Source organism: Leptonychotes weddellii, chromosome 9, assembly GCF_054177405.1.
Source record: "Leptonychotes weddellii isolate Sample4059 chromosome 9, ASM5417740v2, whole genome shotgun sequence".
Taxonomy (NCBI): domain Eukaryota; kingdom Metazoa; phylum Chordata; class Mammalia; order Carnivora; family Phocidae; genus Leptonychotes; species Leptonychotes weddellii.
Genome location: NC_138377.1, coordinates 4,400,879 through 4,425,530, shown reverse-complemented (window position 1 = coordinate 4,425,530; position 24,652 = coordinate 4,400,879). Strand labels below are relative to the sequence as shown.

The window sequence follows — 24,652 nt, the reverse complement described above, 5'->3', positions numbered from 1 at the left end:
TGCCTGGTCTCTGGGCAGCTAGAATGACTTCCTGGGTGGGAAGAGAGAGACAGCGAGACAATGAGCAAGAGAGCACAAGCAGGGGGAGCGGCAGAGGGAGACAGAGAAGCAGACTCCAGCTGAGCAGGGAGCCTGACGTGGGGCTCGATCCCAGGACCCTGAGATCATGACCCGAGCCGAAGGCAGACGCTTAACGACTGAGCCACCCAGGTGCCCTGTGACCGCAGAATTTTTAAAGAGGACCTTCTGTGCACAGGGCCAGGAAACATCTCAGCCTCGGGAGATGCACTTTTTAAAGACAACTGGGGACAGAAAGAAGTCTGGCCAAGAACTTGTCAGTCTGTGCAATTGACCTTTTGCACACAAATGCAGATTATTCTGGTTTTCCCTATTCAACTCCATTGTGTCGGTTTCAGTCCCTTGTTCCATCTGCTGAGGTTCCTGGAAATGCCATGTTTTCACGAGCTGTGGCCATTGGCACATACGCACAGCAAGCCTCCCACAGCCCCATCCAGATGCTTGATTGAAACAGGCAGGGCCGAAGCCTGAGACCTACGACCCACCCTTAGAGACTCTCTTATTTCAGCTTGCACGGATTTACAAAGTATCATCTCTGGGCTGTGCTGTCCAGGGGGTTGACCTCCTCCTAACTGCCCTGCTCTCCAGCCCGCATTTTTCATTCTGCCAAAAGGACAACATAAAGAGCTTGTTCCCCAGATACACTATTATCTGTCTCACCTCCACGCCTTCACCCACAGTGCTCGCTTTGTCCTGGACATCCTGTCCCTCTTCCTCACCTGGCTGACTCCCACACCAGGACAAAGGTTTGTCAAGTTCTTCTCCATGGCCCCCTGGCAGCCCGTCAGGCGCAGGCCCCCAGGCTCTCCGACTGTGGTACCGCAGTGCTACATGGGGTGTGGGCCCCATCTGCCTACCTGCCCTGCCCCTCTCTACACCCTGGGATGCCGGGGTCTCCGGAGTCCACCCAGGGGCCTGGCCCCTACAGAGACGGCACTGTGCTCGGGATGGGGGACCAGCCAGACTTGGGCAAATCACCCTCGGTTTCTTCATTTGTCGCATGAGGATCCTCGCCACGTGAAGGGTTGTGGGAAGGACCCCAGACCACGTGTATGAAGTGCTCAGCGCACAACCTCAATGTCACCTGGCCGAATGAATGGCTGAGAGTGACTGGAGTAGAGGAGGAGGCAGAGAGATAGGCCAATGTCCTCTGGGAACCTCCAGGAGGGCGCAGTGATTCTGACAGGGGGCTGGGAGGGCTTTGCTGTTGGGGAGAATCGTGGCTAAACCTGAAAAGGGGCTCCCCCGTTCTACAGGCCATGGAGTTGGGGAAGAAGATCCAAGGAAGAGAGCCTCCTTGGGGGTGTGCTGTTTCCTACAGACCTACCACGCTGGCTTTATCATTTAATGGTGTGTGTGTGTGTGTGTGTGTGTGTCTGTCTGTCTGTCTGTCTGATTTCAGAGGGATATAAGGGTGTTGGAGCACCTTACTGCCTTTCTTTGAGTGTCTGTTTCCCTTTAAGTCTCGCTCTGAGAACCGTAATCCCGTAAGGTAGGAGTGAAGAGAAGTCTTCCATTAGCTCAAAATTGTGACATGAGCTCAGCCCAGGAGAATTTGGGTGATTTGGGGGAAGTGGTGCTTCTGAGATGAGAGGGCCACACTTGCTGGGGGAGGAGGGGCAGAGGACCCAGCACGCCTCCCTGGGCCTGCTGCTCTTGGGATCTGAGGAGCAGGGAGCGCTTTTCCCAGCTGCCGCCTGGCCAGACACGCTGCCCCAAATCCCACCAGCACTCCTGCCACTTCGTAGGACAGGCACTTCTCTGAAAATGTAAATATTTTGTCTGGGCGTGGGAGCACTTTGCTTGACCACTGAGGGAAAGAAAGATGGAAACTGATCTATCGTGTGCCCACTGCAGGAGGTGGGCACGCCACATCGTGGTTGGATCCACGGGGCAACCTGGTGAGGGCGGTTACCCACCGCTACAGGTGGGAGAACGGGACGCCGAGGGGCCAGGGTGCGGCCAAGTGCTGGGCAGAGCCAGAGTTCAGGCTCTCCGCCTCCCGTCAGCCAGACACTCCTCCGCCTTCTTGGCAGCGGCTCCCTGCAGGCGGAGATGAGACGGTGCCAGGGTTCTGGGGGCGTCCAGCCCTGGGGTCCTGGGCGGCTGTGTGCCTGAACAAACCGTCACCTCCTGGATTTCTCCCCACCTGGGGATGGCATATCCAGAGCACCTACACTGCGCCCCAGCCCCAGGGCTGTTGTGGGGACAGAGGAGATATGCAGAGTTGGTGACGCCGTGTCTGGGCTGGGGCTCCGTAAAGGGCAGTCTGCCATATTCTTATCAACTCACACAGGTTGAGGAATGTACAGCCCCAGCTCCCAACCCGGGGATACCCCCGCCCCTTCTCCGACTCGGGCAGCCGCAGGAGTGGGAGGCAGCTCCTTGTCCCCCGTGTGCCCATCCTGGGATCTGTGGAGAGAAGGCGGGTGGTGGTGGGACCTGTTGGCCTGTAGCAGGACCTTGTTCATGGGGTGGGTGGCTTCTGGAAGCTCCCTGCCCCCCTATAGCCACCCATGACCGTGTGTGCGAGCACTCGCTGTATCCCATTCTCTTTCTCTGGGAGCCTAATTCAGGAACTACATAGGGGAAGCCAAGTTCAGAATCCTTACTTGAACCCTGACCTTGGTGCCCCTTGGGGGTGTGTCCGATGCCCCAAGGCCAAGAAGGCCGGAAGCCAGGCACTGGCCCTCCTGTGTGCTGCAGGCACCCTATCTCTAACGGGGGCAGCCTGTCGAATTCCCATCTTCTTGAAGGAGAGGAATCTGGAGAAATAACTAGTCCTGACCTAGTATAAATTGCAAGGTGCCGTGAGGATGAAGTGTGTAAGCCACCGGGCTGAGGGCTGTCATCCCAGGACCCGAAGTTGCTCATCAGGTGATGACAGCATTGGAGAGGCTGTGGGAACTCTGAGACCGCAGTTTCCCTGGGGTGCTGGGGGGCTCACTCTAAAAGCACAAGGCGGTGGTGCAGGACCTCCCTCGCTGTGGCTACAGGTCAGGCTCTGTCCCTGACAGGCTGGCCAGGAGCCCCAGGCGGCCCGCAGAACCTGACGCCTTCATCAGGTTCTTCATCAGCACCGGGCAACTTCCTCCCACTTTGCAGAGGAGGAAACTGAGGCACAGGGAGGCCCAATCACAGGATCCTGCAGCCAAAGGTGTGCCACGTCTGCCTGACACAGAGTCTGGTCTCCTGACCACGACGCCAAATTGTCTCTGTGGTTACTACCATCATCACAATAGAATGTTAACAATAGTCATAATTAGTATTATTACTGAGGGCAGTGCCCCAGGCAGGCAAATCTGAGTGACTGCATCACTGGGGCTGAGTCCGTGGCCAGTGCCCAGAACCGGGTGGCGTCCTGTCCCAGCCGGCCCCAGGACGGTGCTGAAGATCAGAGGCCCCGTCATGCAGCCTGGGTCATGGCATGGGGTTCTCCCCACCCTCCATCGGATCCTGGACTCAGGCAGCCACTCCTACCCATCTGCTCCTGGGTGCATCTGGTGACGGACCCGGTGGACATTCGTGAGTGGGAAGACTGAAAAGTCAAGCAGAGGCAATCACTGTTTTTATAAAACACAGATCCCGGGACACCTGAGTGGCTCAGTCGGTTGAGTGTCTGCCTTCGGCTCAGGTCATGGTCCCAGGGTCCTGGGATCAAGTCCCACGTCGGGCTCCCTGCTCAGCGGGAGTCTGCTTCTCTCTCTGCCTCTCCGCTCCCCCCACCCCAGCTCGTGCTCTCTCTCTCTCTCTCTCACTCATTCTCTCTTTTTTTTTTTTTTAAAGATTTTATTTATTTATTCGACAGGGAGAGTGAGAGAGTACAAGCAGGGAGGAGTAGTAGAGGGAGAGAGAGAAGCAGGCCTCCCGCCGAGCAGGGAGCCCGACACAGGGCTCGATCCCAAGACCCTGAGATCATGACACCTAACCATCTGAGCCACCCAGGCACCCCTCACTCATTCTCTCTTAAATAAATAAATAAATAAATAAATAAATAAATAAATAAGTAAAATCATTAAAAAAAATATATATATATATATATATGAAGCACAGCTTCCTGCCTCCACACAAGCTAAGCACCCCTGCTCCAAAAGGCAGTGCATCCTGCTGGTTAAGAGCATGGACCAGGGCCCCGCTGGCCTGGCCTCCAATCCTGGGGCTTCTGCTCGCTCCCTGTGTGACCCTGGACAAGTGATTCACTTTGCTCCCTCCCGCCGTCTGCACAATGGTGCACACCCCAAGGCCACTGGGGGCACTGAGTGAGCTCGCGCTGTGCCTGCCCCACCCTGGCTGGTGCCTGGTAAGTGTCTGCGTCTGGAGCCCTTCGGGTGGGTACCGCCGGAGCAGCTGTCTGGCCTGCTGCTGGAGGGAAAGGGGGCTCCCTGAGACGTGATTAGAGATCGACTTCATGGCGGAGTTTGACTCCAGAATGGCTGGCTGGCTTCAAGCGTGTTGAATGTGCCTGCGACAGCCCTAGGTCCCCAGCGGGTGTTGGCTCTGGGTAGGCGAAGCCGGGGGCCTTGCCGGCCGTGGGGACCTAGGCTCAGGCTTTTGCAATCCCCGGAGGCCAAAGTAGAGCCCAAGAAACAGGTTCCCAGCTTCCCCACTCCAGTCAGGGTTCCAGCTTGATCTTGTTCGGGTCTATCCTGCCGGCTGGGACTAAGGGAAAGAGATGCAAACAGCGCACGACCCAATCCTGGCCTCTGGGACATGGCCTGCCCAGCTGCCTCAGCTCTGGGCTTGGAGGCTGAGTCTGCAGCCTCAAGATGGGGGCATCTAGTGCCTGCAGCGGCCCAGAGCTCCCAACAGCCTGCGGGCCGCCCCAGAGGGATGGCTCTGCAGCCATGGGGCTGCGAGGGGCAGGGGTGCCCCGGACAGAGGTACCAGCAAGAGCAGGTGCAGGAGAGGTGGACTTGCAGGGAGCCTTCGGAAACAGGCAAATGGACTGAGCCGAGGCCATGAGGTCCCCCAGGGAGTGTTGCTACGTCTGGGGCCTGGTGTCCAGGTGTCACGGAGGGGATGGGACAGGGCGGGACGCTGGCTCTGGCTGTGTGTGTAAGACCACCTCTTCCTCTTTGTCTCCTCCAAATGAAAGCAACAACAAAAACGATGGCTTGAAAACTTCTCTTCTTTTCCGGAGAAGTGCGTGGGGTCACAGGTGACCCCAGCTTCTCATCCCCATATTCCTGGACGAGGAAGATGGCAGGAGGATGGAGGAGGGTAAGGCAGTGCTTCTGGGTATTCAAGATGCCATGTCACAGCCCAGGAGCCTCCCTCCCTCCGAGGAATCTCCCATGCTGTCCCAGTCACCTCTGGAGGTGGTATGGCCACCAGCAGGACCAGGTAGCTGCTCCAAGGAGCCCCCTGGTGGCCCAAGCAGTTGCTGCGGCCCCATGGGCCAGGGCGCGCTCGTTCCTGGACATCCACTGACGTAGACCTTTCCCAGCACCCAGACCTCGTGCCAGGCACTTTGCTGGGTGCCACCAGGGAAACATCATCTCCCAACAGCCCTGTGAGGTGGGTGTTACCCCGCGTTATAGATGTGGACCCCTGGAGGGGACTGTCCTGGATCAACAGGCTGCTGCCAAAAATGCATTGTCGGTGAAAAAAGGAGGCCACCCATGAACAACCATGACGTGGAAATGTGTTTATTTTTATTTTTTTAAAGATTTTATTTATATATTTGAGAAAGAGAGCGTGAGAGGGAAAGAGCACAAGCAGGGGGAGTGGCAGAGGGAGAAGCAGGCTTCCCGCAGAGCAGGGAGCCCGATGCGGGACTCGATCCCAGGACCCTGGGATCATGACCTGAGCCGAAGGCAGACGCTTAACCGACTGAGCCACCAGGTGCCCCGAAAGTGTATTTATTTTTAAAATAATGATCGAGCACGCAGGTGCATGCATAAACTCTAGAGGACCCTGCAAATACCTGGCATCACCAGGGGCTTCTGGAAGGCGAGCAGGGGGGCTAGGGTATAGGGTGGAAATGAATCATTTTCACTGGACTTAGTTGTGTGCTTTTTGATTTTTGAACTATATGGAAGTATTGCCTATACTTAAAAATTCATGAAAGATTTAAACATTTGTGGATCTTCAGTGACAGAAGGAAACTTGGGAGTGACGGAATTTTCCCTCAGTTACAGCAGCACAGACAGGAGACCGCTCAGCAACTACTTGCATGCATCCAGTGATGGGGTGTTTACCCCTTAATTGGCCAACTTCCCATCTGGAGAGATCCTCTCTCTATGGGCTGAAACATATCTCCCTGGTCAAAACTCTCTCTTCTGGGATGACCTGCTGGGTATCTATAAGATGTCTGGTATTAGCTGAACACTCCCCGGTTACCAGGGGCCATGGTTTCAGGCCTCAACAACCTCAGAGCCCAGTTTCTGGAATTTTAGGAGTGGGCAGGACTCTGAAGCCAAAGCAGGACTCACCCTCCACACATGGGGCAGGCCGCTGTTTGTAACGATGGAGGGGAAGCCTTGTTGCCCAAAGCCCCTGTCCCCTCATTTTGTGGTGTCACATCACCTGGCGCTGCAGGGTTGGGAGGGATGAGCCAGATCTGAGACCAGCCAGGGGCTCTCTGAAGCTGGAATTAGGATGCAAACTGCATTTGGGGAGGCCCATGTAGTGCTGTGGAAGGGTTCTGGACAGAGGCGTGACAATTTGATGAGACTTGACAAGTGTCGTAGAATAGGTTTCCCTATCCCGCTTACCGAATCTGGGGTCATCAGATGAGGGGCGCTGTCTCCATGGACTCAGGGACCTGCCCTCATTTTAGGGGCTCCTCCTGTCCTTGTGGGAGACAGAGAGAAGGCAGAGGAAGACAGGGAGCCTCAGCTTTCCTGTCTTTAAAATGATAGCCCGGGGGCAACTGGGCGGAGCAGTCTGTTAAGTGTCCAACTCTTGGTTTTGGCTCAGGTTGTGATCTCAGAGTCGTGATCTCAGGGTGGTGAGATCAAGCCCCATGTTGGGCTCTGCGTTCAGTGTGGAGTCTGCTTGAAACTGTCTCTGCTCCTCCCCCACGCTCGCTCGCTCTCTCTCTCAAATAAATAAATGAACCTTAAAAAAAAAGTTTAAAATAATAGCCCGTTTTCCTGCTCTGACGTCCATGGATTTTCCCTGGAACTTTGGTTTTGAAACAAGTGTTCTGATAGTCTTTGGTTGGAATCCCCCCCCGCCCCGCCCCCCGCATGCCCAGGACAGGATTGAGCAGCCCACGCATGGTGTGCGAGAAGAGCACTGGGCACAAAGTTAGGGCAAGGCTGTAGCTCCCATGTCTGGGACTCTGGCAGGAGAAGAGCAAAGCAGCTGGGGATGAGGATGGGGAGGCTGCACTGGGCTTCCCAGGAGGCAGGAGCTCTCACAGTGGGCTCCAGAAAAATCTCCCAGCCCCAGGCCCGTTGGGGCCGCATGCACAGGGTGTGCAATTGGGTCTTCCCTGGGACTTCCGAGCAGGAGCGAGGGTGGGGCTCTGGCTGGGGCAGAGGGTGGAGGACCCTCTACCCTCAAGTTGCCAGGGGCAGGCAGCACCAGTCAGCCCCCTCTGGGGCCCCTCCCATGGCATCTTCCACCTGACTCTTCTCTGCCCCTGACAGGCCAGCGTGCCATTCCTTTTTACAGAGAGGAAACACAACTCTGAGAGTTCTGACTTCGATGTGCATTAAGGCAATGGAGAAGAATAGTGTTAATAGGTGTGCTGGGAATCAGATGTCTTACTTGAACAAATAAAAGAAACAGGCTTTGGCTGCAGGACTTTTCAGAGCCTTTAGCATGCAGACGTACGTCTTGAATCTCTAGGAGGGGCTTGGAATGGGATATTTCCAAACTTACCTAGCCGTGCACCCTATGCAGCCCCAGCCCCTGATAAGAACACCCAGAACCCATGGTCTGCAGCACAGAGCACGGGAAATGTCAAAGGAGAACATTGGAAATCTGAATTCCCCAGAACAGCTGGGCTGTCTGGTGGTGGTGCTGATGTGGACACTGAGGTTCAGGGTGGGTCAAGCCAGAAAGAGAGTACAGATTTAAGCTCAGGGCTGTCTGGTGTCCAGGCCACTTTCCTGGGGGGAGCCAGGGTCCTGGAGAATCAGCAGACAGTGCCCACTCCAGAAGAAGACCAGAGAGTGCTGGTGCCAAGACCTGCCGAGTGCTCACAATTAAACCAGATGCTTCCTCAAAGCCACAGGGGGGCAGTGAACAAGCAGTGGATGAGCAGTATAACCAAGTGCTGGAGCCATGAGGCCCCACAGCTGGAGGCGAGGGGGAGGACCCGGCAGGCCCAAGTGACAGCCTGCTGCTGACTCCACCCGGGCTTTCACCTTCGGGGGCCTCAGGGAAGCGTCCTCCACTGAGCCCTGGGTTCAGATTCCGACCCCTCCACTTCCTGACCCCACTACGATTCCTTGTTGTCAGCAAGCTGTGCCTCAATTTCCCCATCTGCACGTGGTGAAGAAAGCAGGGCAACAAAGGCTGGTGTGGGCAGGGCAGGGAGGGAGATGGTGGGGCCGCAGCACGTCAGCAAAGGTGCCCCTGAGTTCATGTGAGACCCCCGGAGACTCAGAACAGGGGAGGTCCGGGGGGTCCTGCCAACCCAGGGGTGGGGGTGGGGCAGCATTGGGGGGGAGGATGATCCCCGTTCCCGTGGCCCCAGCTGGGACCTGAGGGCTGACCTGTGTGCCCGGCAGCTGCCGCGTGCCGTCGTGCGGGTGCGAGGATGGCGGGAGGTGGCATGGGCAGAGCCCCCGGCAAGCTGCAGTCTGCGGTGAACACTAGTTCTGTCTTCTGCTTTTATTTTTTCTTTTTCCAGCTTTAAACTTAAAAATAGAGTTTCTGAGAGACCAGCAGATTGGCGAGCAGGCTGGTCTTCAGGGACGGTCTGAGCTGCCTTTCGGGGATCTGTGTCCTCTGCAGAAGGTGGCAGGTACATACAGCAGCATTGTGGACAGCAGTTAAAGCGAATGCCCTGACTAGTGTGGACGGATCCCAAGCACGGGATTGAGGGGAAAGAAGCAAGTCACAAAAGGAAAAGTGCAGCAAGAGATCATTTATACAAAGTTTAAGAACATAGCAGGGGACGTGTGGCCCCACCTTCAGGAGAACCTTCCCTTGCGGGCAGAGGGACAGGCCATGAGGCTGGTGTGAGGCCGCGGGACATGGGTCTGTAATCGGTCCCACTTACTGAGCACATGCTCCATGCCAGGCTCTCTTCTGACAGCCTCGCCCATCATCCCCATTTAAGAGATGCATAAACCGAGGCACAGAGAGGGTAAGTGGCCTGTCCAAGGTCGCACGTTAGCAGGTCGCTGAGCCAGGGCTCGAGCCCAGGGCTCTTGGTTACTAAGGCCGTGTAGATGGCCTCTCGCCTGTGGCTCACAGTTCCTCGTGTCTTAAAATGATTGAAGACCCCTGGAGCAAACGCGGTCAAATATTCACTTTGGCAAAGTCCGGTGGTGTGGTCTTGGGTTTTCTTTCTTCTCTTCTTTATAATTTTCTGTAGGTGTGAAATGTTTACAAAAGCCCTTGGGCTCTGGCCTGAGGCCTCTGCTGGCCCCAGGCCTTGTCCGGCCGCTGTCCACATCACACAGGCTAGTCCGTCCTGCTGCCAGGGTGGCAACGACCAACTCATTTCCAGGGCTCACGAGACGACTCCTAGCGTATGCTTTTGCTGTAGCTGATGGCCGCAGGAGGCCTGGGACCTGGGAGAAAGGACCATCTCCAACACTTGGGCTTGAGACTGGGAGGGCAGGTAGCCCAGTGGGAGAACAGGCTGCCCATGGCCTTCCCGTCGTTCTGGAGAAGGAACTAATGACCATGTAACTTAGGGATGTCTGGTCTCCAGGAGCCAATGGCGTGGCTGCCCCGACTGACCCAGTCTGGGCAGAAGTGGGGGTCCTGCTGGCCTGTGTGTCCTGGTTTGGGCAGTCGACAGTGCCCACTGGGCTTCTGGAAAAGCTCCTGGACCCTCATGCAACCCTCAGGACCAAAGGGCTGGGACTCAGAGGGGCTATAGCCGTGGGCTTGGTCTCACTCAAGAGGTAGGGACACCAGGGCTGAAGGTGGAGGCCAGTCCTGCATGGGGTCACCGGGGGAGTGGACCTTCATGCCAGGCTCAGCCTGGATGGGCAGCAAGGGGCCCTGAATCATCTGTTGACAGCAGAAAGCCTGTATCTGCGGAAGAAAATCCGGAGGTTTTCTCAGCCACGGGGCTGGCTTCCGTGGCTGTTTCCATGGGGTTTGTGGTAGGGGAGGACCTTGAGGACACACAGGCTCAAAAGACCAGCTTTGGGGGCGCCTGGGTGGCTCAGTCGTTAAGCGTCTGCCTTCGGCTCAGGTCATGGTCCCAGGGTCCTGGGATCGAGCCCCGCATCGGGCTCCCTGCTCTGTGGGAAGCCTGTTTCTCCCTCTCCCTCTCCCCCTGCTTGTGATCCTGCTCTCACTGTGTCTCTCTCTGTCAAATAAATAAATAAAATCTTTTAAAAAAAAAAAAAAAAGACCAGCTTTGTCCCTGCTCCCAGGCAGTGTCCTCTCCCTGTGTCCCCATAAACATCCTTGACTCCCAGAAGGCATTCGGCAAAATTGTCCAGCCTATCTGACCCAAGGCTGTGGCAGGAGCTCAAGCCTCACAGAAACGGCAAAGTCTGAGCATTCATTCATGCATTCACTCCCTCACTCATTCCTTCATCCCATTCATGTGCTGATTAGTTCATACAAATAATAGAATGCCCAGCACATGTCAGATGCTGTACCCTGGGGGTTCAACAGCCAGGACACCTGCCCTCAGGGGGGTGAGTCTGGTAGGGACTAGAGGATCCAGTTCTTTTTTTTTTTTTTTTAAGATTTTATTTATTTATTTGAGAGAGCGAGCATGAGGGGTGGTGGGGGAGGGCCGAGAGAGAGGGAGAAACAGACCGTCTGCTGAGAGAGAAACAGACTCTCTGCTGAGCGTGGAGTCTGACTCAGGCTCGATCCCAGGACCCTGAGGCAGACGGTTAACCGACTGAGCCACCCAGGTGTCCCTAGAGGACCCAGTTCTTTTTTTTAAGATTTTATTTATTTGAGGGAGAGAGAGAGTGAGAGAGAGAATGAGCAGGGAGAGCAGCAGAGGGAGAGGGAGAAGCAGACTCCCCACTGAGCAGGGAGCCCAATGCAGGGCTCAATCCCAGGACACCAGAATCATGACCTGAGCCGAAGGCAGACGCCTAACGACTGAGCCACCCAGGCGTCCCTAGGACCCAGTTCTAATAGTGACATTTACTTTATCTGAAACTAACATAGTTACTTGGGTTTCTTTTGATTAATAATAGTGTGTAGTATCTTTCTCCACCCCTTTATTTGCAACCTTTCTGAGTCTCTACATTTAAATTGGGTTTCTTGTACATAACCTATAGCTGGGACCCATTTTGTTTGTTTGTTTAGATTTATTTATTATTTATTTTGAGAGAGAGAAAGAGAGACAGAGCAGGAGTGGGAGGAGTGGCAAAGGGGGACAGAGAGGGAGAGAGAATCCTCAGCAGACTCCCTGCTGAATGGAAAGCCTGACTCAGGGCTTGATCTGAAGACCCTGAAATCATGACCCGAGCTGAAGTCAGACACTTAATGAGTGAGCCACCCAGGGGTGCCTGGACCTCGTTTTTTTATCCACTCTGACAATCTATGAACTTAAATTGGTTTATTTCAAACATTCACATTTAAAGTGATTAATATCTTAAAACTTAGTATCTACCGTTCATAACTGTTCTCTATTGATTACACATGTTCTTGGTTTTCCCCTTTTTATCTGCCTTCTCCGATTTCTATTGAGCATCCACCACTATGATTTCATTTTACTTCCTTTCAAAGCATATCAGTTATACTTCTTTTTAAAAAATGACCTTAGTGGGTGCTATAGAGTATGCAATATACGTTTTATTTATGACTTTATTTTAGAACAATTTTAGGTTTACAGAAAAATTCCAGCGGATAGTACAGAGGAAATATACATTTTTAATGAATGCAAGTCCACCTTCAATGGATACTGTTCTGTTCCCTGTGTGGTGCAGGTATCTTATAACGGAGTATTGCCACTTCCTCCCTCCCACCCAGCAGCCCTGCTCTTACGCATTCACCCATCCATATGCTCTCATTATCCGATACATTGAGTTTCTGACCTTTATCATTTTCCTTCTCGATGAAGAACTTCTTTTAACACTTTTTTGTAGGGCAGGTCTGCTGCTGCTGAATTCCCTCAGCTTTTGTTTTTCTGAGAAAGTATTTCTCCTTCACATTGAAGGATGGTTTTGCTGAGTCTAGAATTCTAGGTGGATGTTTTTTTTTTTCCCTGCTGCTTCTGTAAACCCTCCACTCTGTGCTCTTCTTCCTTGCATGAGCGATGTGCTGTGGTTCTTCTTTGTTCCTCTGCAGGCAAGGTGGTTTTTTTTCCCCCCTTCTGGCTTCTTTCAACCTTTTCTTGTCATCAGTTCTGAATATGATACGCCTAGGTGTCGATTTGTTTGGTGTTCATCCTGCCTTATATTTTCTTAGATTCCCAGATCAGTTGTTTGTTGTCATTAACTTTAGAAAATTTTCAGCCCTTGCTACTTCAAATTTTTCTTCTGCTACATTGGCTCTTTCTTCACTTCCTGGCTTTCCAATCACACATGTGTTGCACCTTTTGAAATGGTCCCATAGATCTTGGATGTTCTGTTCTATTTGCCTTTTTAACATTTTTTTTCCCCTCTTTGTATGTTCGGTTGGGAAGTCCCTACGGACATATCTTCAAGCACACTGATTCTTCCCTTGGCAGGGTCGGTCTCCAGATGAGCTCATCAAAGGCGTTCTTCATTTCTGTTTCAGTGTTTTTGATTCCTCCCATTTCTTTTAAATTTTTTTCATAAAGTTTTCATCTCTCCGCTTACATTTCCCATCTGTTCCTGCACGCTGTCAACACTTTCCATTAGAACAATAACATTAATCATACTTATTTTAAATTCTCTGATGATTCCAAATTCGGTGTCTTACCTGAGCCTGGTTCTGAATGCTTTTTCTCTTCAGACTGTGTCTTCTCTTGTCACTTATCACGCCGTGTCATTTTTTTCTTGAAAGCCAGACATGTACTGGGTAACAGGAACTGAGGCAAATGGGCTTTTAGTGTGAGGATTTCTGTTGATCTGGCTGGGGTTGCACTTTGGGCTATGTTTGCCGTACCCGTAGGAACTCTCGGCTTCAAATTCCTCTGCTGGCCGTGTTTATGTCTCCCCTGTTGTCTCTGAGATTCCCTAAGATCCTGAGATCCTAAGACTCCCTTAGATCGAGTGTGTGACCACTATTATTATACTGGAGGCCTGTTCGGTGGCGAGAAGGAGTCAGGGAGGAGAAATGTTCTATAATCTTACGTCCTTGGACTGTGACATTCACTAGGGTTTCTTAGTAAGCCTCAAAGTTTAGAGGGGGTTGGAATTGGGGAAATGCCACCCCCCACGGTGGATAAGGCTCTGGTACAGCTTTTTTCCCTGGAGAGCAGGCCTTTGATATGGAGAACGCTGTGGATATAGTTCACAGGGGTAACTTATCCTTTGGGGAGATTTCTGGAGGTCAGATCACTAACCTGTGGCCTCCTCCTTTGGACTGTGGTCCTCCCCCCAGGAGCTTCTCAGCCTGGCACGAGTCCACATTCAGCCCCCAGCAGTTCCCCAAAATGATCATTTAAGCCATCCTAGCAGTTTATAGCTTCAAGGACTTCTCCTCCAGGTGAGCAGATCTCAGTTGAGACCCTGCGTTTGCTCGTGTCTCCAGGTCCGGGGAGGCACTTGGCCCTGAGACCTCTGTTCTCTGATGGGTCTGAGGAAAGTCATCGATTTTCAGTTTGTTCAGCTTTTTTCTTGGCAGGCCAGGAGCCACAACTTGCCCGCTCCTCATGTGTCAGAGCAGAAACAGGGGCTTGGGTTCTTGGCCACAAGCTTGCTGTGTGAGGCTGGGTGAGCTCTCCACTCTCTTGGGGGCTATGCTCCCTCTTCTGTATAGCAGGACCCATAACCCAGGCGGGTGATATAGGGCAGAAGCAGGGGCAGGGGCTGCAGGATGGAGAGCGGGATGCCCACCCAGGAGGCATGCAGGAGTGTTCCCCGAGGCCCAGCAGGCCCGGGCTGTAGGGGAATCTGCTGGCCCAGGAGGGGAGAAAGGGAAGTAGTCTGGGGTGGGGAGGTGCTCCGTCCTCCCCCCCGAACCCAGGCCTAGGTTTCACTTCTCCTTATGAGTCCCGGGCAGCACCGCCTGCCCCTTGCCCTATCGCACCCCCATTTTTAAGTGATTCCGTGAGAATTCCCAGCCACTGGCTCCCTCGCGTCCCGCCCCGGCCCAGCCGGAGGCGGGACTGGAACCCTGGAGTCTCCGCACCTCCTGGACTAAATAGCGCCGGGGGAGGAAGGACCCGGGAAACCCAGTTGGCACCTGGGGCCCCAGGAGGCCAGGCTACCGCTATTGTATTAAGAAAGGCTCCCGATCCAGAAGGGAGGGGCCGCTGGAACAGCGGGAACAGAGCTGGCGCCGAGCGCCAAGTTCCGCGCCGCGCCCCTCCTCCTTCTGACCCGCCGGGGCGTCCCCCGGCCAGGGGTGGCCTCCCCGCAGGGCAGGTCCCCAACCTCGAGGCCCCTTCCCCGCCGCCGCGGGCGCCCCGGGAGGGTGCGGGCCGGCGCGGGGCGGGCGCTCGGGGCGCGGCCGGCGGCTCCCGGGGCGCGCGGGGCCGGGATGCCCGCCCCCCGCCTCCTCCTGCGCCGGCCGGGTCGGGCCGGGGCGGAGCGGGGCGCCGGCGGCGGCATGGCGGGCGGGCGGGCCGGGCCCGGGGCGCTGCTGGCCCTGCTGGCGCTGCGGGCGCTCGGGGCGGCGGCGCACCCGCAGTGCCTGGACTTCAGGCCGCCCTTCCGGCCGCCGCAGCCGCTGCGCTTCTGCGCGCAGTACTCGGCCTTCGGCTGCTGCACCCCCGAGCGGGACGCGGCGCTGGCCCGCCGCTTCGGAGCCCTGGCGGCGCGCATGGACGCCGCCGAGTGGGCCGCGTGCGCCGGCTACGCGCTCGACCTGCTGTGCCAGGTGAGCGGGCGCGCGTCGGGGCCTCGGTGGCCCGGCGGGAGGGCGGCGGCGACAGCCCCGCCGGGTGGCGATCGAGGACGGGCGGCGGCCTTGGGACCCCGAGGCCCCGGGCGGGGTCCTCGGCGCGGGGCGGGGAGCCGGGCTTTGCGATTCATTAAGTTTCGCCATTTGGGCCTTCTCTGGGCCTCAGTTTCCCCTTGGGAACAAGAGGGGCGGACACACCGATGTAAAGAGTCCCTTGGAGTTTGGGGGCCCCTCTGTCCCGGGACCTCCTGGAGTCAGCCCCCCAGTGTCCTGGCCTCGAGGAGCCCCGCCCTTATGGGGGTACCAGGATGGGAAGCCTTTGTCCCGCTCAGTGCTGCCCGAGCTGCCCCAGGGGAGGTGGGAGCAGCCTGGACCTGCCGGGAGCAGGGAGCGTGGTTGATGCGCTGGACTTGGGTTTGCGGAGGGGTGCGGGGGACACTGTTCCCAATGAGGGCCCCTCCGCTGCCCTGAGGACACAGTCTCAGAGCCCCCGCCCCCTTCCAGGACCTAACTGCAAGGTGCTCACACCCGAGGTGAGCGGGGCCTGCCATGCCCCTACCGAGGTTCCTGCTGTGCCCTCTCTCCGCGGGCGCCGCCACCAGGCAGAGGGGCTCTCGTCCTTTCAGACCACCTGAGTGACATCCCTTTGGTGTAACCTCTCTGTCCCATCTCCCCTCTGAGGACAGAGCCCCTACTTCTGCCGGCTCCGGATTGTGCCCTAGCTGTTTCTTTTTCTCCTGCATGGGTCTGATTCCCAAGTGACTGACCAGAATCCCTGGGGAAATGGAGTCAAGGCCAGGAAGCCCTTGGGCTGGCAGTGAGAAGCCTGGGTGGAAGGGTCCTGCAGGGCAGCCTAGCTGACAGCCTTCAGCCAGCCAGGGCAGGGGCAGGAGGGCTGTCTTGGAGTCAGACTTACTGGGTTGATCCTGGCCCTGCCACTTCCTGGCTATGTGACCCTGGACAGGTCACCACTGTACATCATTGTGTCATCTTTAAAATGGGGGCACTCTTAGCCGTCCCTCGGAGTTGCCACACAGACGAGAGGGCACATACTCAGGGCTCAGTGGAGGATTCTGGTTAGATTTCTCTAGTGCCTCTTTGGCCCCCACTGGCTTCTCGGCCCTAGGCAGGGACGGAGTGGGGCCCAGAGGCCGATTCAGGGAAAGCCCAGAGAGGCAGAGATTGCTCAGTGGTCACACAGCTCAGTTATGGCCATGGTGGGCACGTGGACCACACTTGGTGCCAGTGTGGGTGGGCCATCTGGGTCAGAAATAAGAGGGGCTGGGAGTGGATGAGGGAGGGGGCCCTGAGGAGCACCAGAAAGCAAAGGTGGTGGGGGGTAGGTTCTGCTCAGCCCTGGTGCTGTGCATCTCAGGGGAGCCAGAATGGTCTGGTCAAGCATCTGCCTCCTTCACTAGCCTGGGGCTTCCTTGGAACCCAGCCCTTCCCACCCCTGGTCACATGGCTGGGTTCATGTAGCCACTCCACACTTGTTAATTGAGCACCTACTATGTGCCAGGCTCAGCAGAGTAAATCAGGTGGGTGGGTCCTCAGAAGAGGAAGGGAAGGGTCAGTCCTGCTACCCCTCCCTGGTAGGAGGCTTTCCTCTGTCCTTGGGAATCTTCCCAGCATGGCTTGGCCTTGAGCAACCAGGGGTGGAATGGTTACTAGCAATTTACCCCAGGCGTCTCTGAGAGTGACCTCATGTCTGGAGTGAACTTGGAGAGGAGTGGAGGTTGGATCACACTTTCTCTGGCAGGGCCTCAAGGGAGGGCAGGAGAGTGCTGGAGGGAGGACCATGCTGTCTGTGAGCCAAGGCCATGTCTGGATTCAGCACCTCCTGATTTCCACCCCAGGAGGTGGCCACGGTGCCTTACTTACAAGGTTCAGTCAATGATAGCATCCGAGCACTCGCATCTGCCGTAGGGACACGGGCTCCAGACAGGAGAGAGACCGGGAAAACATGCTCTCTCCCCCGGTCCCCTCCAGAACCTGCCCCCATCTGGCACCTGCAACTCCTCCAGATGCCCAGATGGCTCCTTAGCTGGAGGGCAGCTGTCCCTCCCGGCCCCTTCAGACTCTTTCTGAGGGCTTTGCCCTCGTCCAGTGGGTGCCTGTGTCACCAAGGGGAGAAGAGGCAGCTTGGGACACATGGCACCCAGATTCCCAGCATCCGCACCACAGCCTTCCGGGGTAACTGAGCTTGCCTCTCTGCATAACCTGAAGGCATCAAAGTCTGGTTTCTGATGGAAATCTACGTGGAACGTGCTCTGCAGGTGCATGTACTGGACAGACGTGTTTCCCCAGAGTCTGTTAGGAGCTGGCCCCGTGCTGGGTCCTGGGCCCAGAGGCAGTTGGCAAGTCACAAGCCCAGCTTGTTCAAGTCAGGAGACAGACACACTGATCTTACCAGAATGCACAGAAGGCTTCCCAAGGGTGACTGAACACCATGGGGCATGGGGACAAAGGCTGCACTTTCCCTGGAAAAGTCAGGGAAGGCTTCCTGGAAGAGGAAACATTGAGTTGCATCTTGATAGTTCAGACTGTTTGAGCAGTTACTGAACAACACATGCATCATCTCATTTATTCCTCCCAACAACTATGAGGTTTGAATTCCTTCCCCCTTTTACAGATGAAGACACAGGCACAGAGAGGTTAAGGAACTTGCTCAAGGTCACACAGGGAACGGTAAACTCAGTCTCCAGGGCACTCTAACTCCAAAGCCCTTCCCTTAATGACTTTGTCATATTGCCTGTTTTCAGGGCCCTGGGGGGATGGAGGAGTCAGAGAAGACTTCTCAGTTAGGCCTGGAGTCATGAATAGGAGTTTGGCAGTTGTGGAAATGGGGGAGGAGGGAATACCCTCCCAAGAGAACACTGCATACAAAGAGTCAGCCTTCCTAAGGAATAGGTGCTGGACAATAGAGACCTTCGGGACTCAGGTCCATGAGTCATGGATGTCAGCAACTCCACAGTGGCCATTTCAGGGCAGCAAGCTGTTTGCGCCCACACTGGATGGCCCAGGCGGCTGAGCAGTGTGATACTAGATCGATTTTTCTTGGCCTTTCTCCTGCCTCCTCCGCGGACTGCTGTGGGGCCAGTTGCTGAGCATCCTTGCCAGCAGCTATCATTACACCCCCCTGCCCCGTCCTGCTTTTGGATTACTCAGGTCTGGGCACCAGGTTTGCACTGTGTGTAAGTAAGGGTATCTAGGCCGCAAGTAAGGGCTTGCCAGGCCCAGCGTTGGAGGCATGGATGCTCAAATTCCAGCCTGGCTCCCTGGCGGCCCTCTGGGCTCCCTCTCTAGCTCTGGGCTGGGCTTTGATGAGTGGAGGGCACTGAGACTGGCTTCCAGAAGTCTCTTCTGCTTCCCGTTGTGTCTCTGGAGCTGAGGACGGTGTCTGGCTCACAGTCCGTGTCCAGGAAACACTTGCTGAATGAAACACTGCTGACTAATCTGGGAAGAGCACCAGTCAACACATCGTGAGGGCTGGGCCTGAGCCCCGGTGTGACCACTTCTTGGCACGTGGCCTTCCTAGAGCCTCAGTTCCTCATCCATGTAATGGGAGTTACAGTGACCCTACCTTGCAAAAATTAAGTGAGGCATATGTGCACCCAGACCCTCCTGCCGCACCCTCAGCGGCTGGCCGGACACATAGGAGGCTGCCGGGGAACCGTGGGAGAGATGGTGCGGCACAGAGGCCCCATCGGCAAACGGGGACATGTGCAACGTGGTTTCTTCGTCTGGGCCCGGGACAGTGACTGACCAGAGACCAACCACACATCGCCAAGTGGCCCTCAGCCTCACAGTAGCACTAAGGGGCCAGGAGGACAAGACCACAGTTGTTGAAAGGGCAGAAGTCGCCCCTGGCCCAGAGCCTGAACACACATGCAAAAGGGCAGTCTGCCGCCTTCTGCCCCTCGAGGCCTCCTGCTGGAACCCAGCGTGGCCCTGCCAGTGAGGTGGGGAGTGTGCAGCTGCGAGGGCCTCCCCTAGTGCAGGACAAGCATCCCCCAAGGCCTCTCGGGGTCCAGAGCTGAGTCAGTCCAGAGCTTGGCCCGCTGAGCTCATGGCGGGGCAGGGGCTAGAGGGTGCCAGGCACAGACATAAATAATGACCTCAGCTCAGGTCAGGGGCTCTAACCAAGGGAGGTTCTTACAGAGCCTGCAGAGCTGAGGCCCCTGCTCTGGGCAGGGGTGGGGCACACTTAACTAGGCTTTGGGGGTGGTATTAGGAGCCAGCCAGCAGACTGGGCAAATGCCCTGGCTTTTCCCTTTCTCCCACCCTCCAACCCCACTAAGTTCAGTCTGGCCTGTGACCTTGGTTAGGGGCTTCCTTCTCAGCCTCTTCTTCCCCGTAGGTACAATGGGAATAAGAATATACCTCCTGGCGGCAGTCAGTTGCCTTGGGGGGAGAACGTAGATTCACTGGAGCACCCAGCAAGGCCCTGGCCCATGATCTGCCCAAGTGCCCAGGGCTGTTATTATTGTTAGTACTATTTCTCCAGGCTGGCCATGGTTATTATTCAAGGACGAATAGAATGCTGTGTTTGAGGGAAGGGCATGCCTGTGAGGGGAACAGTGTGTGCTGAGGCTCAGAGGTGAAACTGGCCGGGAGGGTCAGGAAACAGAAGGTGGGCAGGAGGCGGGAGCGGATGGCAGAGCTGTGGGCAGAGCTGGATCAGCGGGTGCTGCTGGTACCTGTGTTAACTCTCATGCTGGAGGGGGGAGTGCCATGGGGGGGTCCTCTCAGTTCTGGGGGTGGGTGCGGGAGGCCGGAAGCTGGGGAGAGGTCTGGTCAGGTGTGTCACCTCTACCTGGGTTCCCAGAAAGCAGAACCTGGGGCAAAGTTCATGGGTCATTTCCTTCTTGGGGTGAGAGGACCCAGAAGCACGAGTGATGGGGTCCAGGGAAAGCCGAGCCAAGGAGGCAGCTGTGGGCTGGCGACTGCTCAGAGCGACGCATGCTTGAACTGGCGGGAGCGTGGCTCCAAGAAGCTATCCCACCTGCGGATCAGGACCGTCTGCTGGCCGGGGCGGGGGGGAGAGCAGAACACTTTATCCATCAGCTCCCTCCTCCCAGGGCTCAAAGTTTTGCCCCAGGAGACGTGAACTGCTCTGCATTCCAGATCGTGCCCATATGGGCACTGAGTGGCGTCCCCAGTGTCTCATCAGGGGGGGAGCCCTCGGCGGGAGGCTGCGGAGACCAAGGGCGGCTGTTCCATCTGCCCCAGAGCAGAGGACAGCCCAGGACCCTGCCTGAGGTGCCTGAGCAGTGGAGGAAGAGGGGTCTGGGGCCAGGGGGACATGTGGGCATGGGTGTTACTGCCTTGCCCGTGTACATGAGCCGGCCTCCATGGTGCAGGGGAGAGTCGACCCCAGACCAAACCCCGACTCCTCCATGCTGACCCAATGGCACTGAATGACATTGGCCTGTGCCTCAGTCTCCCCATCTGTAACACTCTCCCCTCCATGGGCCCTTGTGAAGATTGAGTAACGGAGATAGGAGCACCATTCACTGTTAAGGGCAGGTCGGGTAAGTTAGTATCCAGCACATTCCCTAAGCATTCACTCTGGGCCTACTATGTGCTAGACACTGTCTTAGGTTCTGGGACACAGAGTGACCAGACAGGCAAAACTCCTGCCCTCATGGGATGTAGGTTCCAAGGAAGACAGTAAACACGCAAACACGTTAATTTTTATTATGATACCGGGTCATGGTAAGGTTTTGGGTTTGGGGTTTCTTGAGGGGGGTTGTTGTTTTTAAGCAGAGTCAGAGGCTAGGAGGTAGTGGGGGTGATGGATGTGTGGTCTCTGAGGGGGTGTCCCTTGAGTGGGGGGCCAGGTAAAGCGAAGGAGTAAGTCATGCAGATATAGGGCAGAGGCATCGTATATAAAACCGGCTCCAGCCCTTTCTGGCGCACAGTAGGTGCTCGAGGGCAGTTGCTGCCGCCCGTAGTAATAGTAATAGTTGTGGGTCTTTGTGCTAATAGAAGCATTAAGGCACGAGGAAGAAGGTGAGATAGGAAGCTGAGGGCTGCTGCCCGCAGTGAGACTTCCCGTGTTGCTGGACAGATGGCGTTGCCCCCATTTTACAGACCAGCAGCCTGAGGCTCTAGGAGGTGGGTGCCCGGCCAGCGGTCGCACAGCTGGTGCGCACCTGCACGCAGCATCCCTGGGCCCGCTCTGTCTCTGCAGGAGTGCTCGCCGTACGCGGCCCACCTCTACGACGCCGAGGACCCAGCCACGCCCCTGCGGACCGTGCCCGGGCTCTGCGAGGACTACTGTCTGGACATGTGGCAGACGTGTCGGGGCCTGTTCCGCCACCTGTCGCCCGACCGAGAGCTCTGGGCCCTGGAGGGCAACCGGGCCAAGTTCTGCCGCTACCTGTCGCTGGACGACACGGACTACTGCTTCCCCCACCTGCTGGTCAACGAGAACCTCAACTCCAATCTGGGCCGCGTGGTGGCCGACGCCGAGGGCTGCCTGCAGCTGTGCCTGGAGGAGGTGGCCAACGGGCTGCGCAACCCCGTGGCCATGGTGCACGCCCAGGACGGCACCCACCGCTTCTTCGTGGCCGAGCAGGTGGGGCTGGTGTGGGCCTACCTGCCGGACCGCTCGCGGCTGGAGAAGCCCTTCCTGAACGTCAGCCGGGCCGTGCTCACCTCGCCCTGGGAGGGCGACGAGCGGGGCTTCCTGGGCATAGCCTTCCACCCCAGCTTCCGGCACAACGGCAAGCTCTACGTCTACTACTCAGTGGGGTTCGGCTTCGACGAGTGGATCCGCATCAGCGAGTTCCAGGTCTCCGCAGACGACACGAACACCGTGGACCACAGCTCTGAGAGGTGCTTTCCCCAGGAGGGGGTGGTGATAGGGGGGTGGGCAGGGCTGATATTCGGCTGGCCGGCGCCGGTTCGCACCAGTGGGACCAGACCAATCTATGGGGTGTGCCTGCACCCATCTTAAATCCTTGATCACCTCCAGTGAGCGGGGCTGAGCCCTGCGTTGTGGGCTCAGGGGAAGAACAGTCGCAAAACAGCACCCCAGGATCATGTCCAGACTCCCGGATCAGCCACTGTAGGGGGTTCGTTCCATTCGATTCTCCTAACGCCCGATGAGGGTAGTAGTATACTCCCCATTTCCCAGGTGAGGAAGTGGAGGCTTGGAGAGGTAAAATGACCTGCCAGGCCACGCAGCTGGGAAACATCAGAGCTGGAATCCGGGTGCGTCTGTCTCCTGAGCCCCACCTTCCACTTCTCCCACCTGGACCCTCTGGCCGCCCCCCCCGCAGCAGGCTTATCTACTCCTCTCAACACAAGCCTCCTCTCTGTGTATTATCCGTGCCCCGCACTGTTTTCAAAACTGCTTTGACCTAACCTGGCAGGAAGGGCGTATGCATCCGTCTGGGTCCAACAGGAAAATAAACCCTCTGCCAGGTAGATAGGTCAACAGGCAGGACTGGATACTGGGAATTTGCTACTCAGGAGTTAGAAATGAAAGAGCAACTTGGGGAGGAAGTAAGGTAACCCTGAATTTCCCAACGGCAGGAAGCTGCCTCCACCTCTCAGGCTGGAGGAACAAGGTGAGAAGATGGGGTTGCTAGAGCCCCAGAGCTGGGGCCACTCAGTGGCACCTGGAACCACAGTGGGCCTGGGCAGGGGAGCTGGGGCCACAGAGGAGGGGCAGCTACAGCCAAGACATTGGCCAAGCAGAGAGAGAGAGAGAGATGGGGAGAAATACCCTGGCTTCTCCCTTCTTCCCGCTTTCCAGTCTCCTGCCAGTGCCTTCCATTGGCTGACCCTAGCTGGAGGCCAGCCAGCAAAGGAGCATGGGAAATGTAGTTTGCAGGATCTGAGTTCTCTGAAGTAGAGAGCAGGTAGGGGCCCAACCAGGACTAATCTGAGGCAAATAAGCAAATAATGGCACATTGGGCATTTAACAAAACTGTACAATCTTGACATTGAAAGTATAAAAAGGAGAAGGAATCAAATAGGCTGGTTAACATGAGGACTAATATAGGTCTTGTCATACAGCATTAATTTTGACTCTGAGCATCCTGGCAGCCAGAGCAAAAGGAATAAACTTAATTCTCATTATCTGACACGGGGCTGTACAACCCGTTCTCCAAGAGACACCAAGTTTATCACACGGCTCGCACAGAGGAGAAGCAAAGGGACAGGATGGATGTGCTTCACTCGTGACTTTTAAAAAGTGATTCCTGATAAAAACTGAGGGTGGGACACACAGGATACAGAGGAGCCTATTTCAGAGTGAGTGTTCAGTGAGTGTCCTCTGGGGACCTGTCAAGTACAAGCCTCGAACTTGACTCACACAGGGGAAGAGTTAGGGACTCAGGGTGGGGCCAGGACCGAGTAGTCATCCTTGCCTGAGTCCCTGTTCCCAGGGCTGGGATCCCCATGGTACGTGGACGCCTCACAATCTGAGCTGTCCTCTTCAGGGAGGACTTGGAGTTTGGCGTTCTGTTTCACCCCCCAAGTCATGTGTGTTAGCCTCAACAGAAAGGCTTCCACTCTTGGTTCTGGAGCCCTCAAGTCCTGGGTTCAATTTACTTGAACTTTCTGTGCCTTGGTTTTTCTTATCTGTATTAATAAGGGATTAGTAAGTCAATGACCAATCCTGGAAAACCTCAGCAAATAGGGAGTTGGCTACAAAGGTATTGGGAGGATCCGGAGAAGGAAAAGGGAAAGGTCAAAGTTACCCGAAGATTAGTAATTGCAAGAAGCCAGGGGAACAGAAGGGAAAAGGTCTTTGCGTTGCTAAGTTTGCTGCTCCTGGTACCAAGATGTCTGGGTGGAACCCAGGAGTCCATCTTCGAGAGCCACCGTTCCCATTCCTGCATCAACCACTTCCAGAGACAGCACCAGAAGCCAACGAAGCGTGACTTCTCCCTTCCTCGTGCCCTTCCACTCTCCACTGCCAAACCCTAACCAGAAGCCAGCTGGCCAGCCATGTAGCGGAAGGCCATGGCAGTAAAGAAGATGGCTGAGGGGTTGAGTGTGTGGCTGAGCACAACCCACACCATGCAGCCGACCTCTTTAGCAACTGCAGTACACAATGAATGACGGGGGTGTGTAGAAATTGCTCATTAAGTGGCTGGTATGTGGGTAGCTACGATTATGAAGAAACCAGTTGTGCCAGTGACTGGGTCAACAGTTTTGCATGATCATAACTGGGGAGATAGTGGTGGGGAGCAGTAGGAAGACCTGAGTTCTAGTCCCAGCTCTGCTACCTGTGGGCTGTGTGACCTTGGGCAAGTTGCTCAACCTCTCTGAGCCTCTGGTTACTCAGCACAATGGAGTGAATTATCCCTGCTCAGCCTACTTGATCCTTATAAAAATCACTTGCTATTAAATATATGAAAAGTCTTTTCAACTGTGAAATGGCATCCGAGAGAGGAGGTTTTATTGCTGTGATCTTGTTTTGTGTTTTTGGCTGAGGTTGGTGTTTGTTTGTTTGTTTGTTTGTTTG

The 24,652-nt window shown here is 55.8% G+C and overlaps 1 protein-coding gene across 1 annotated transcript in view; it reads left to right on the top strand.

Moving 5' to 3' along the window:
- The first annotated feature begins 14,855 nt into the window (after positions 1–14,855).
- Positions 14,856–24,652, top strand: part of HHIPL1 (HHIP like 1) — a 22,865-nt gene continuing 13,068 nt past the window's right edge. Inside the window, exons 1-2 of the mRNA XM_081829732.1 lie at positions 14,856–15,141; positions 21,362–22,123. Of these exons, the coding sequence (XP_081685858.1) occupies positions 14,872–15,141; positions 21,362–22,123 (1,032 nt within the window). The 5' untranslated portion in view covers positions 14,856–14,871. The remainder of the gene's footprint in view (positions 15,142–21,361; positions 22,124–24,652) is intronic.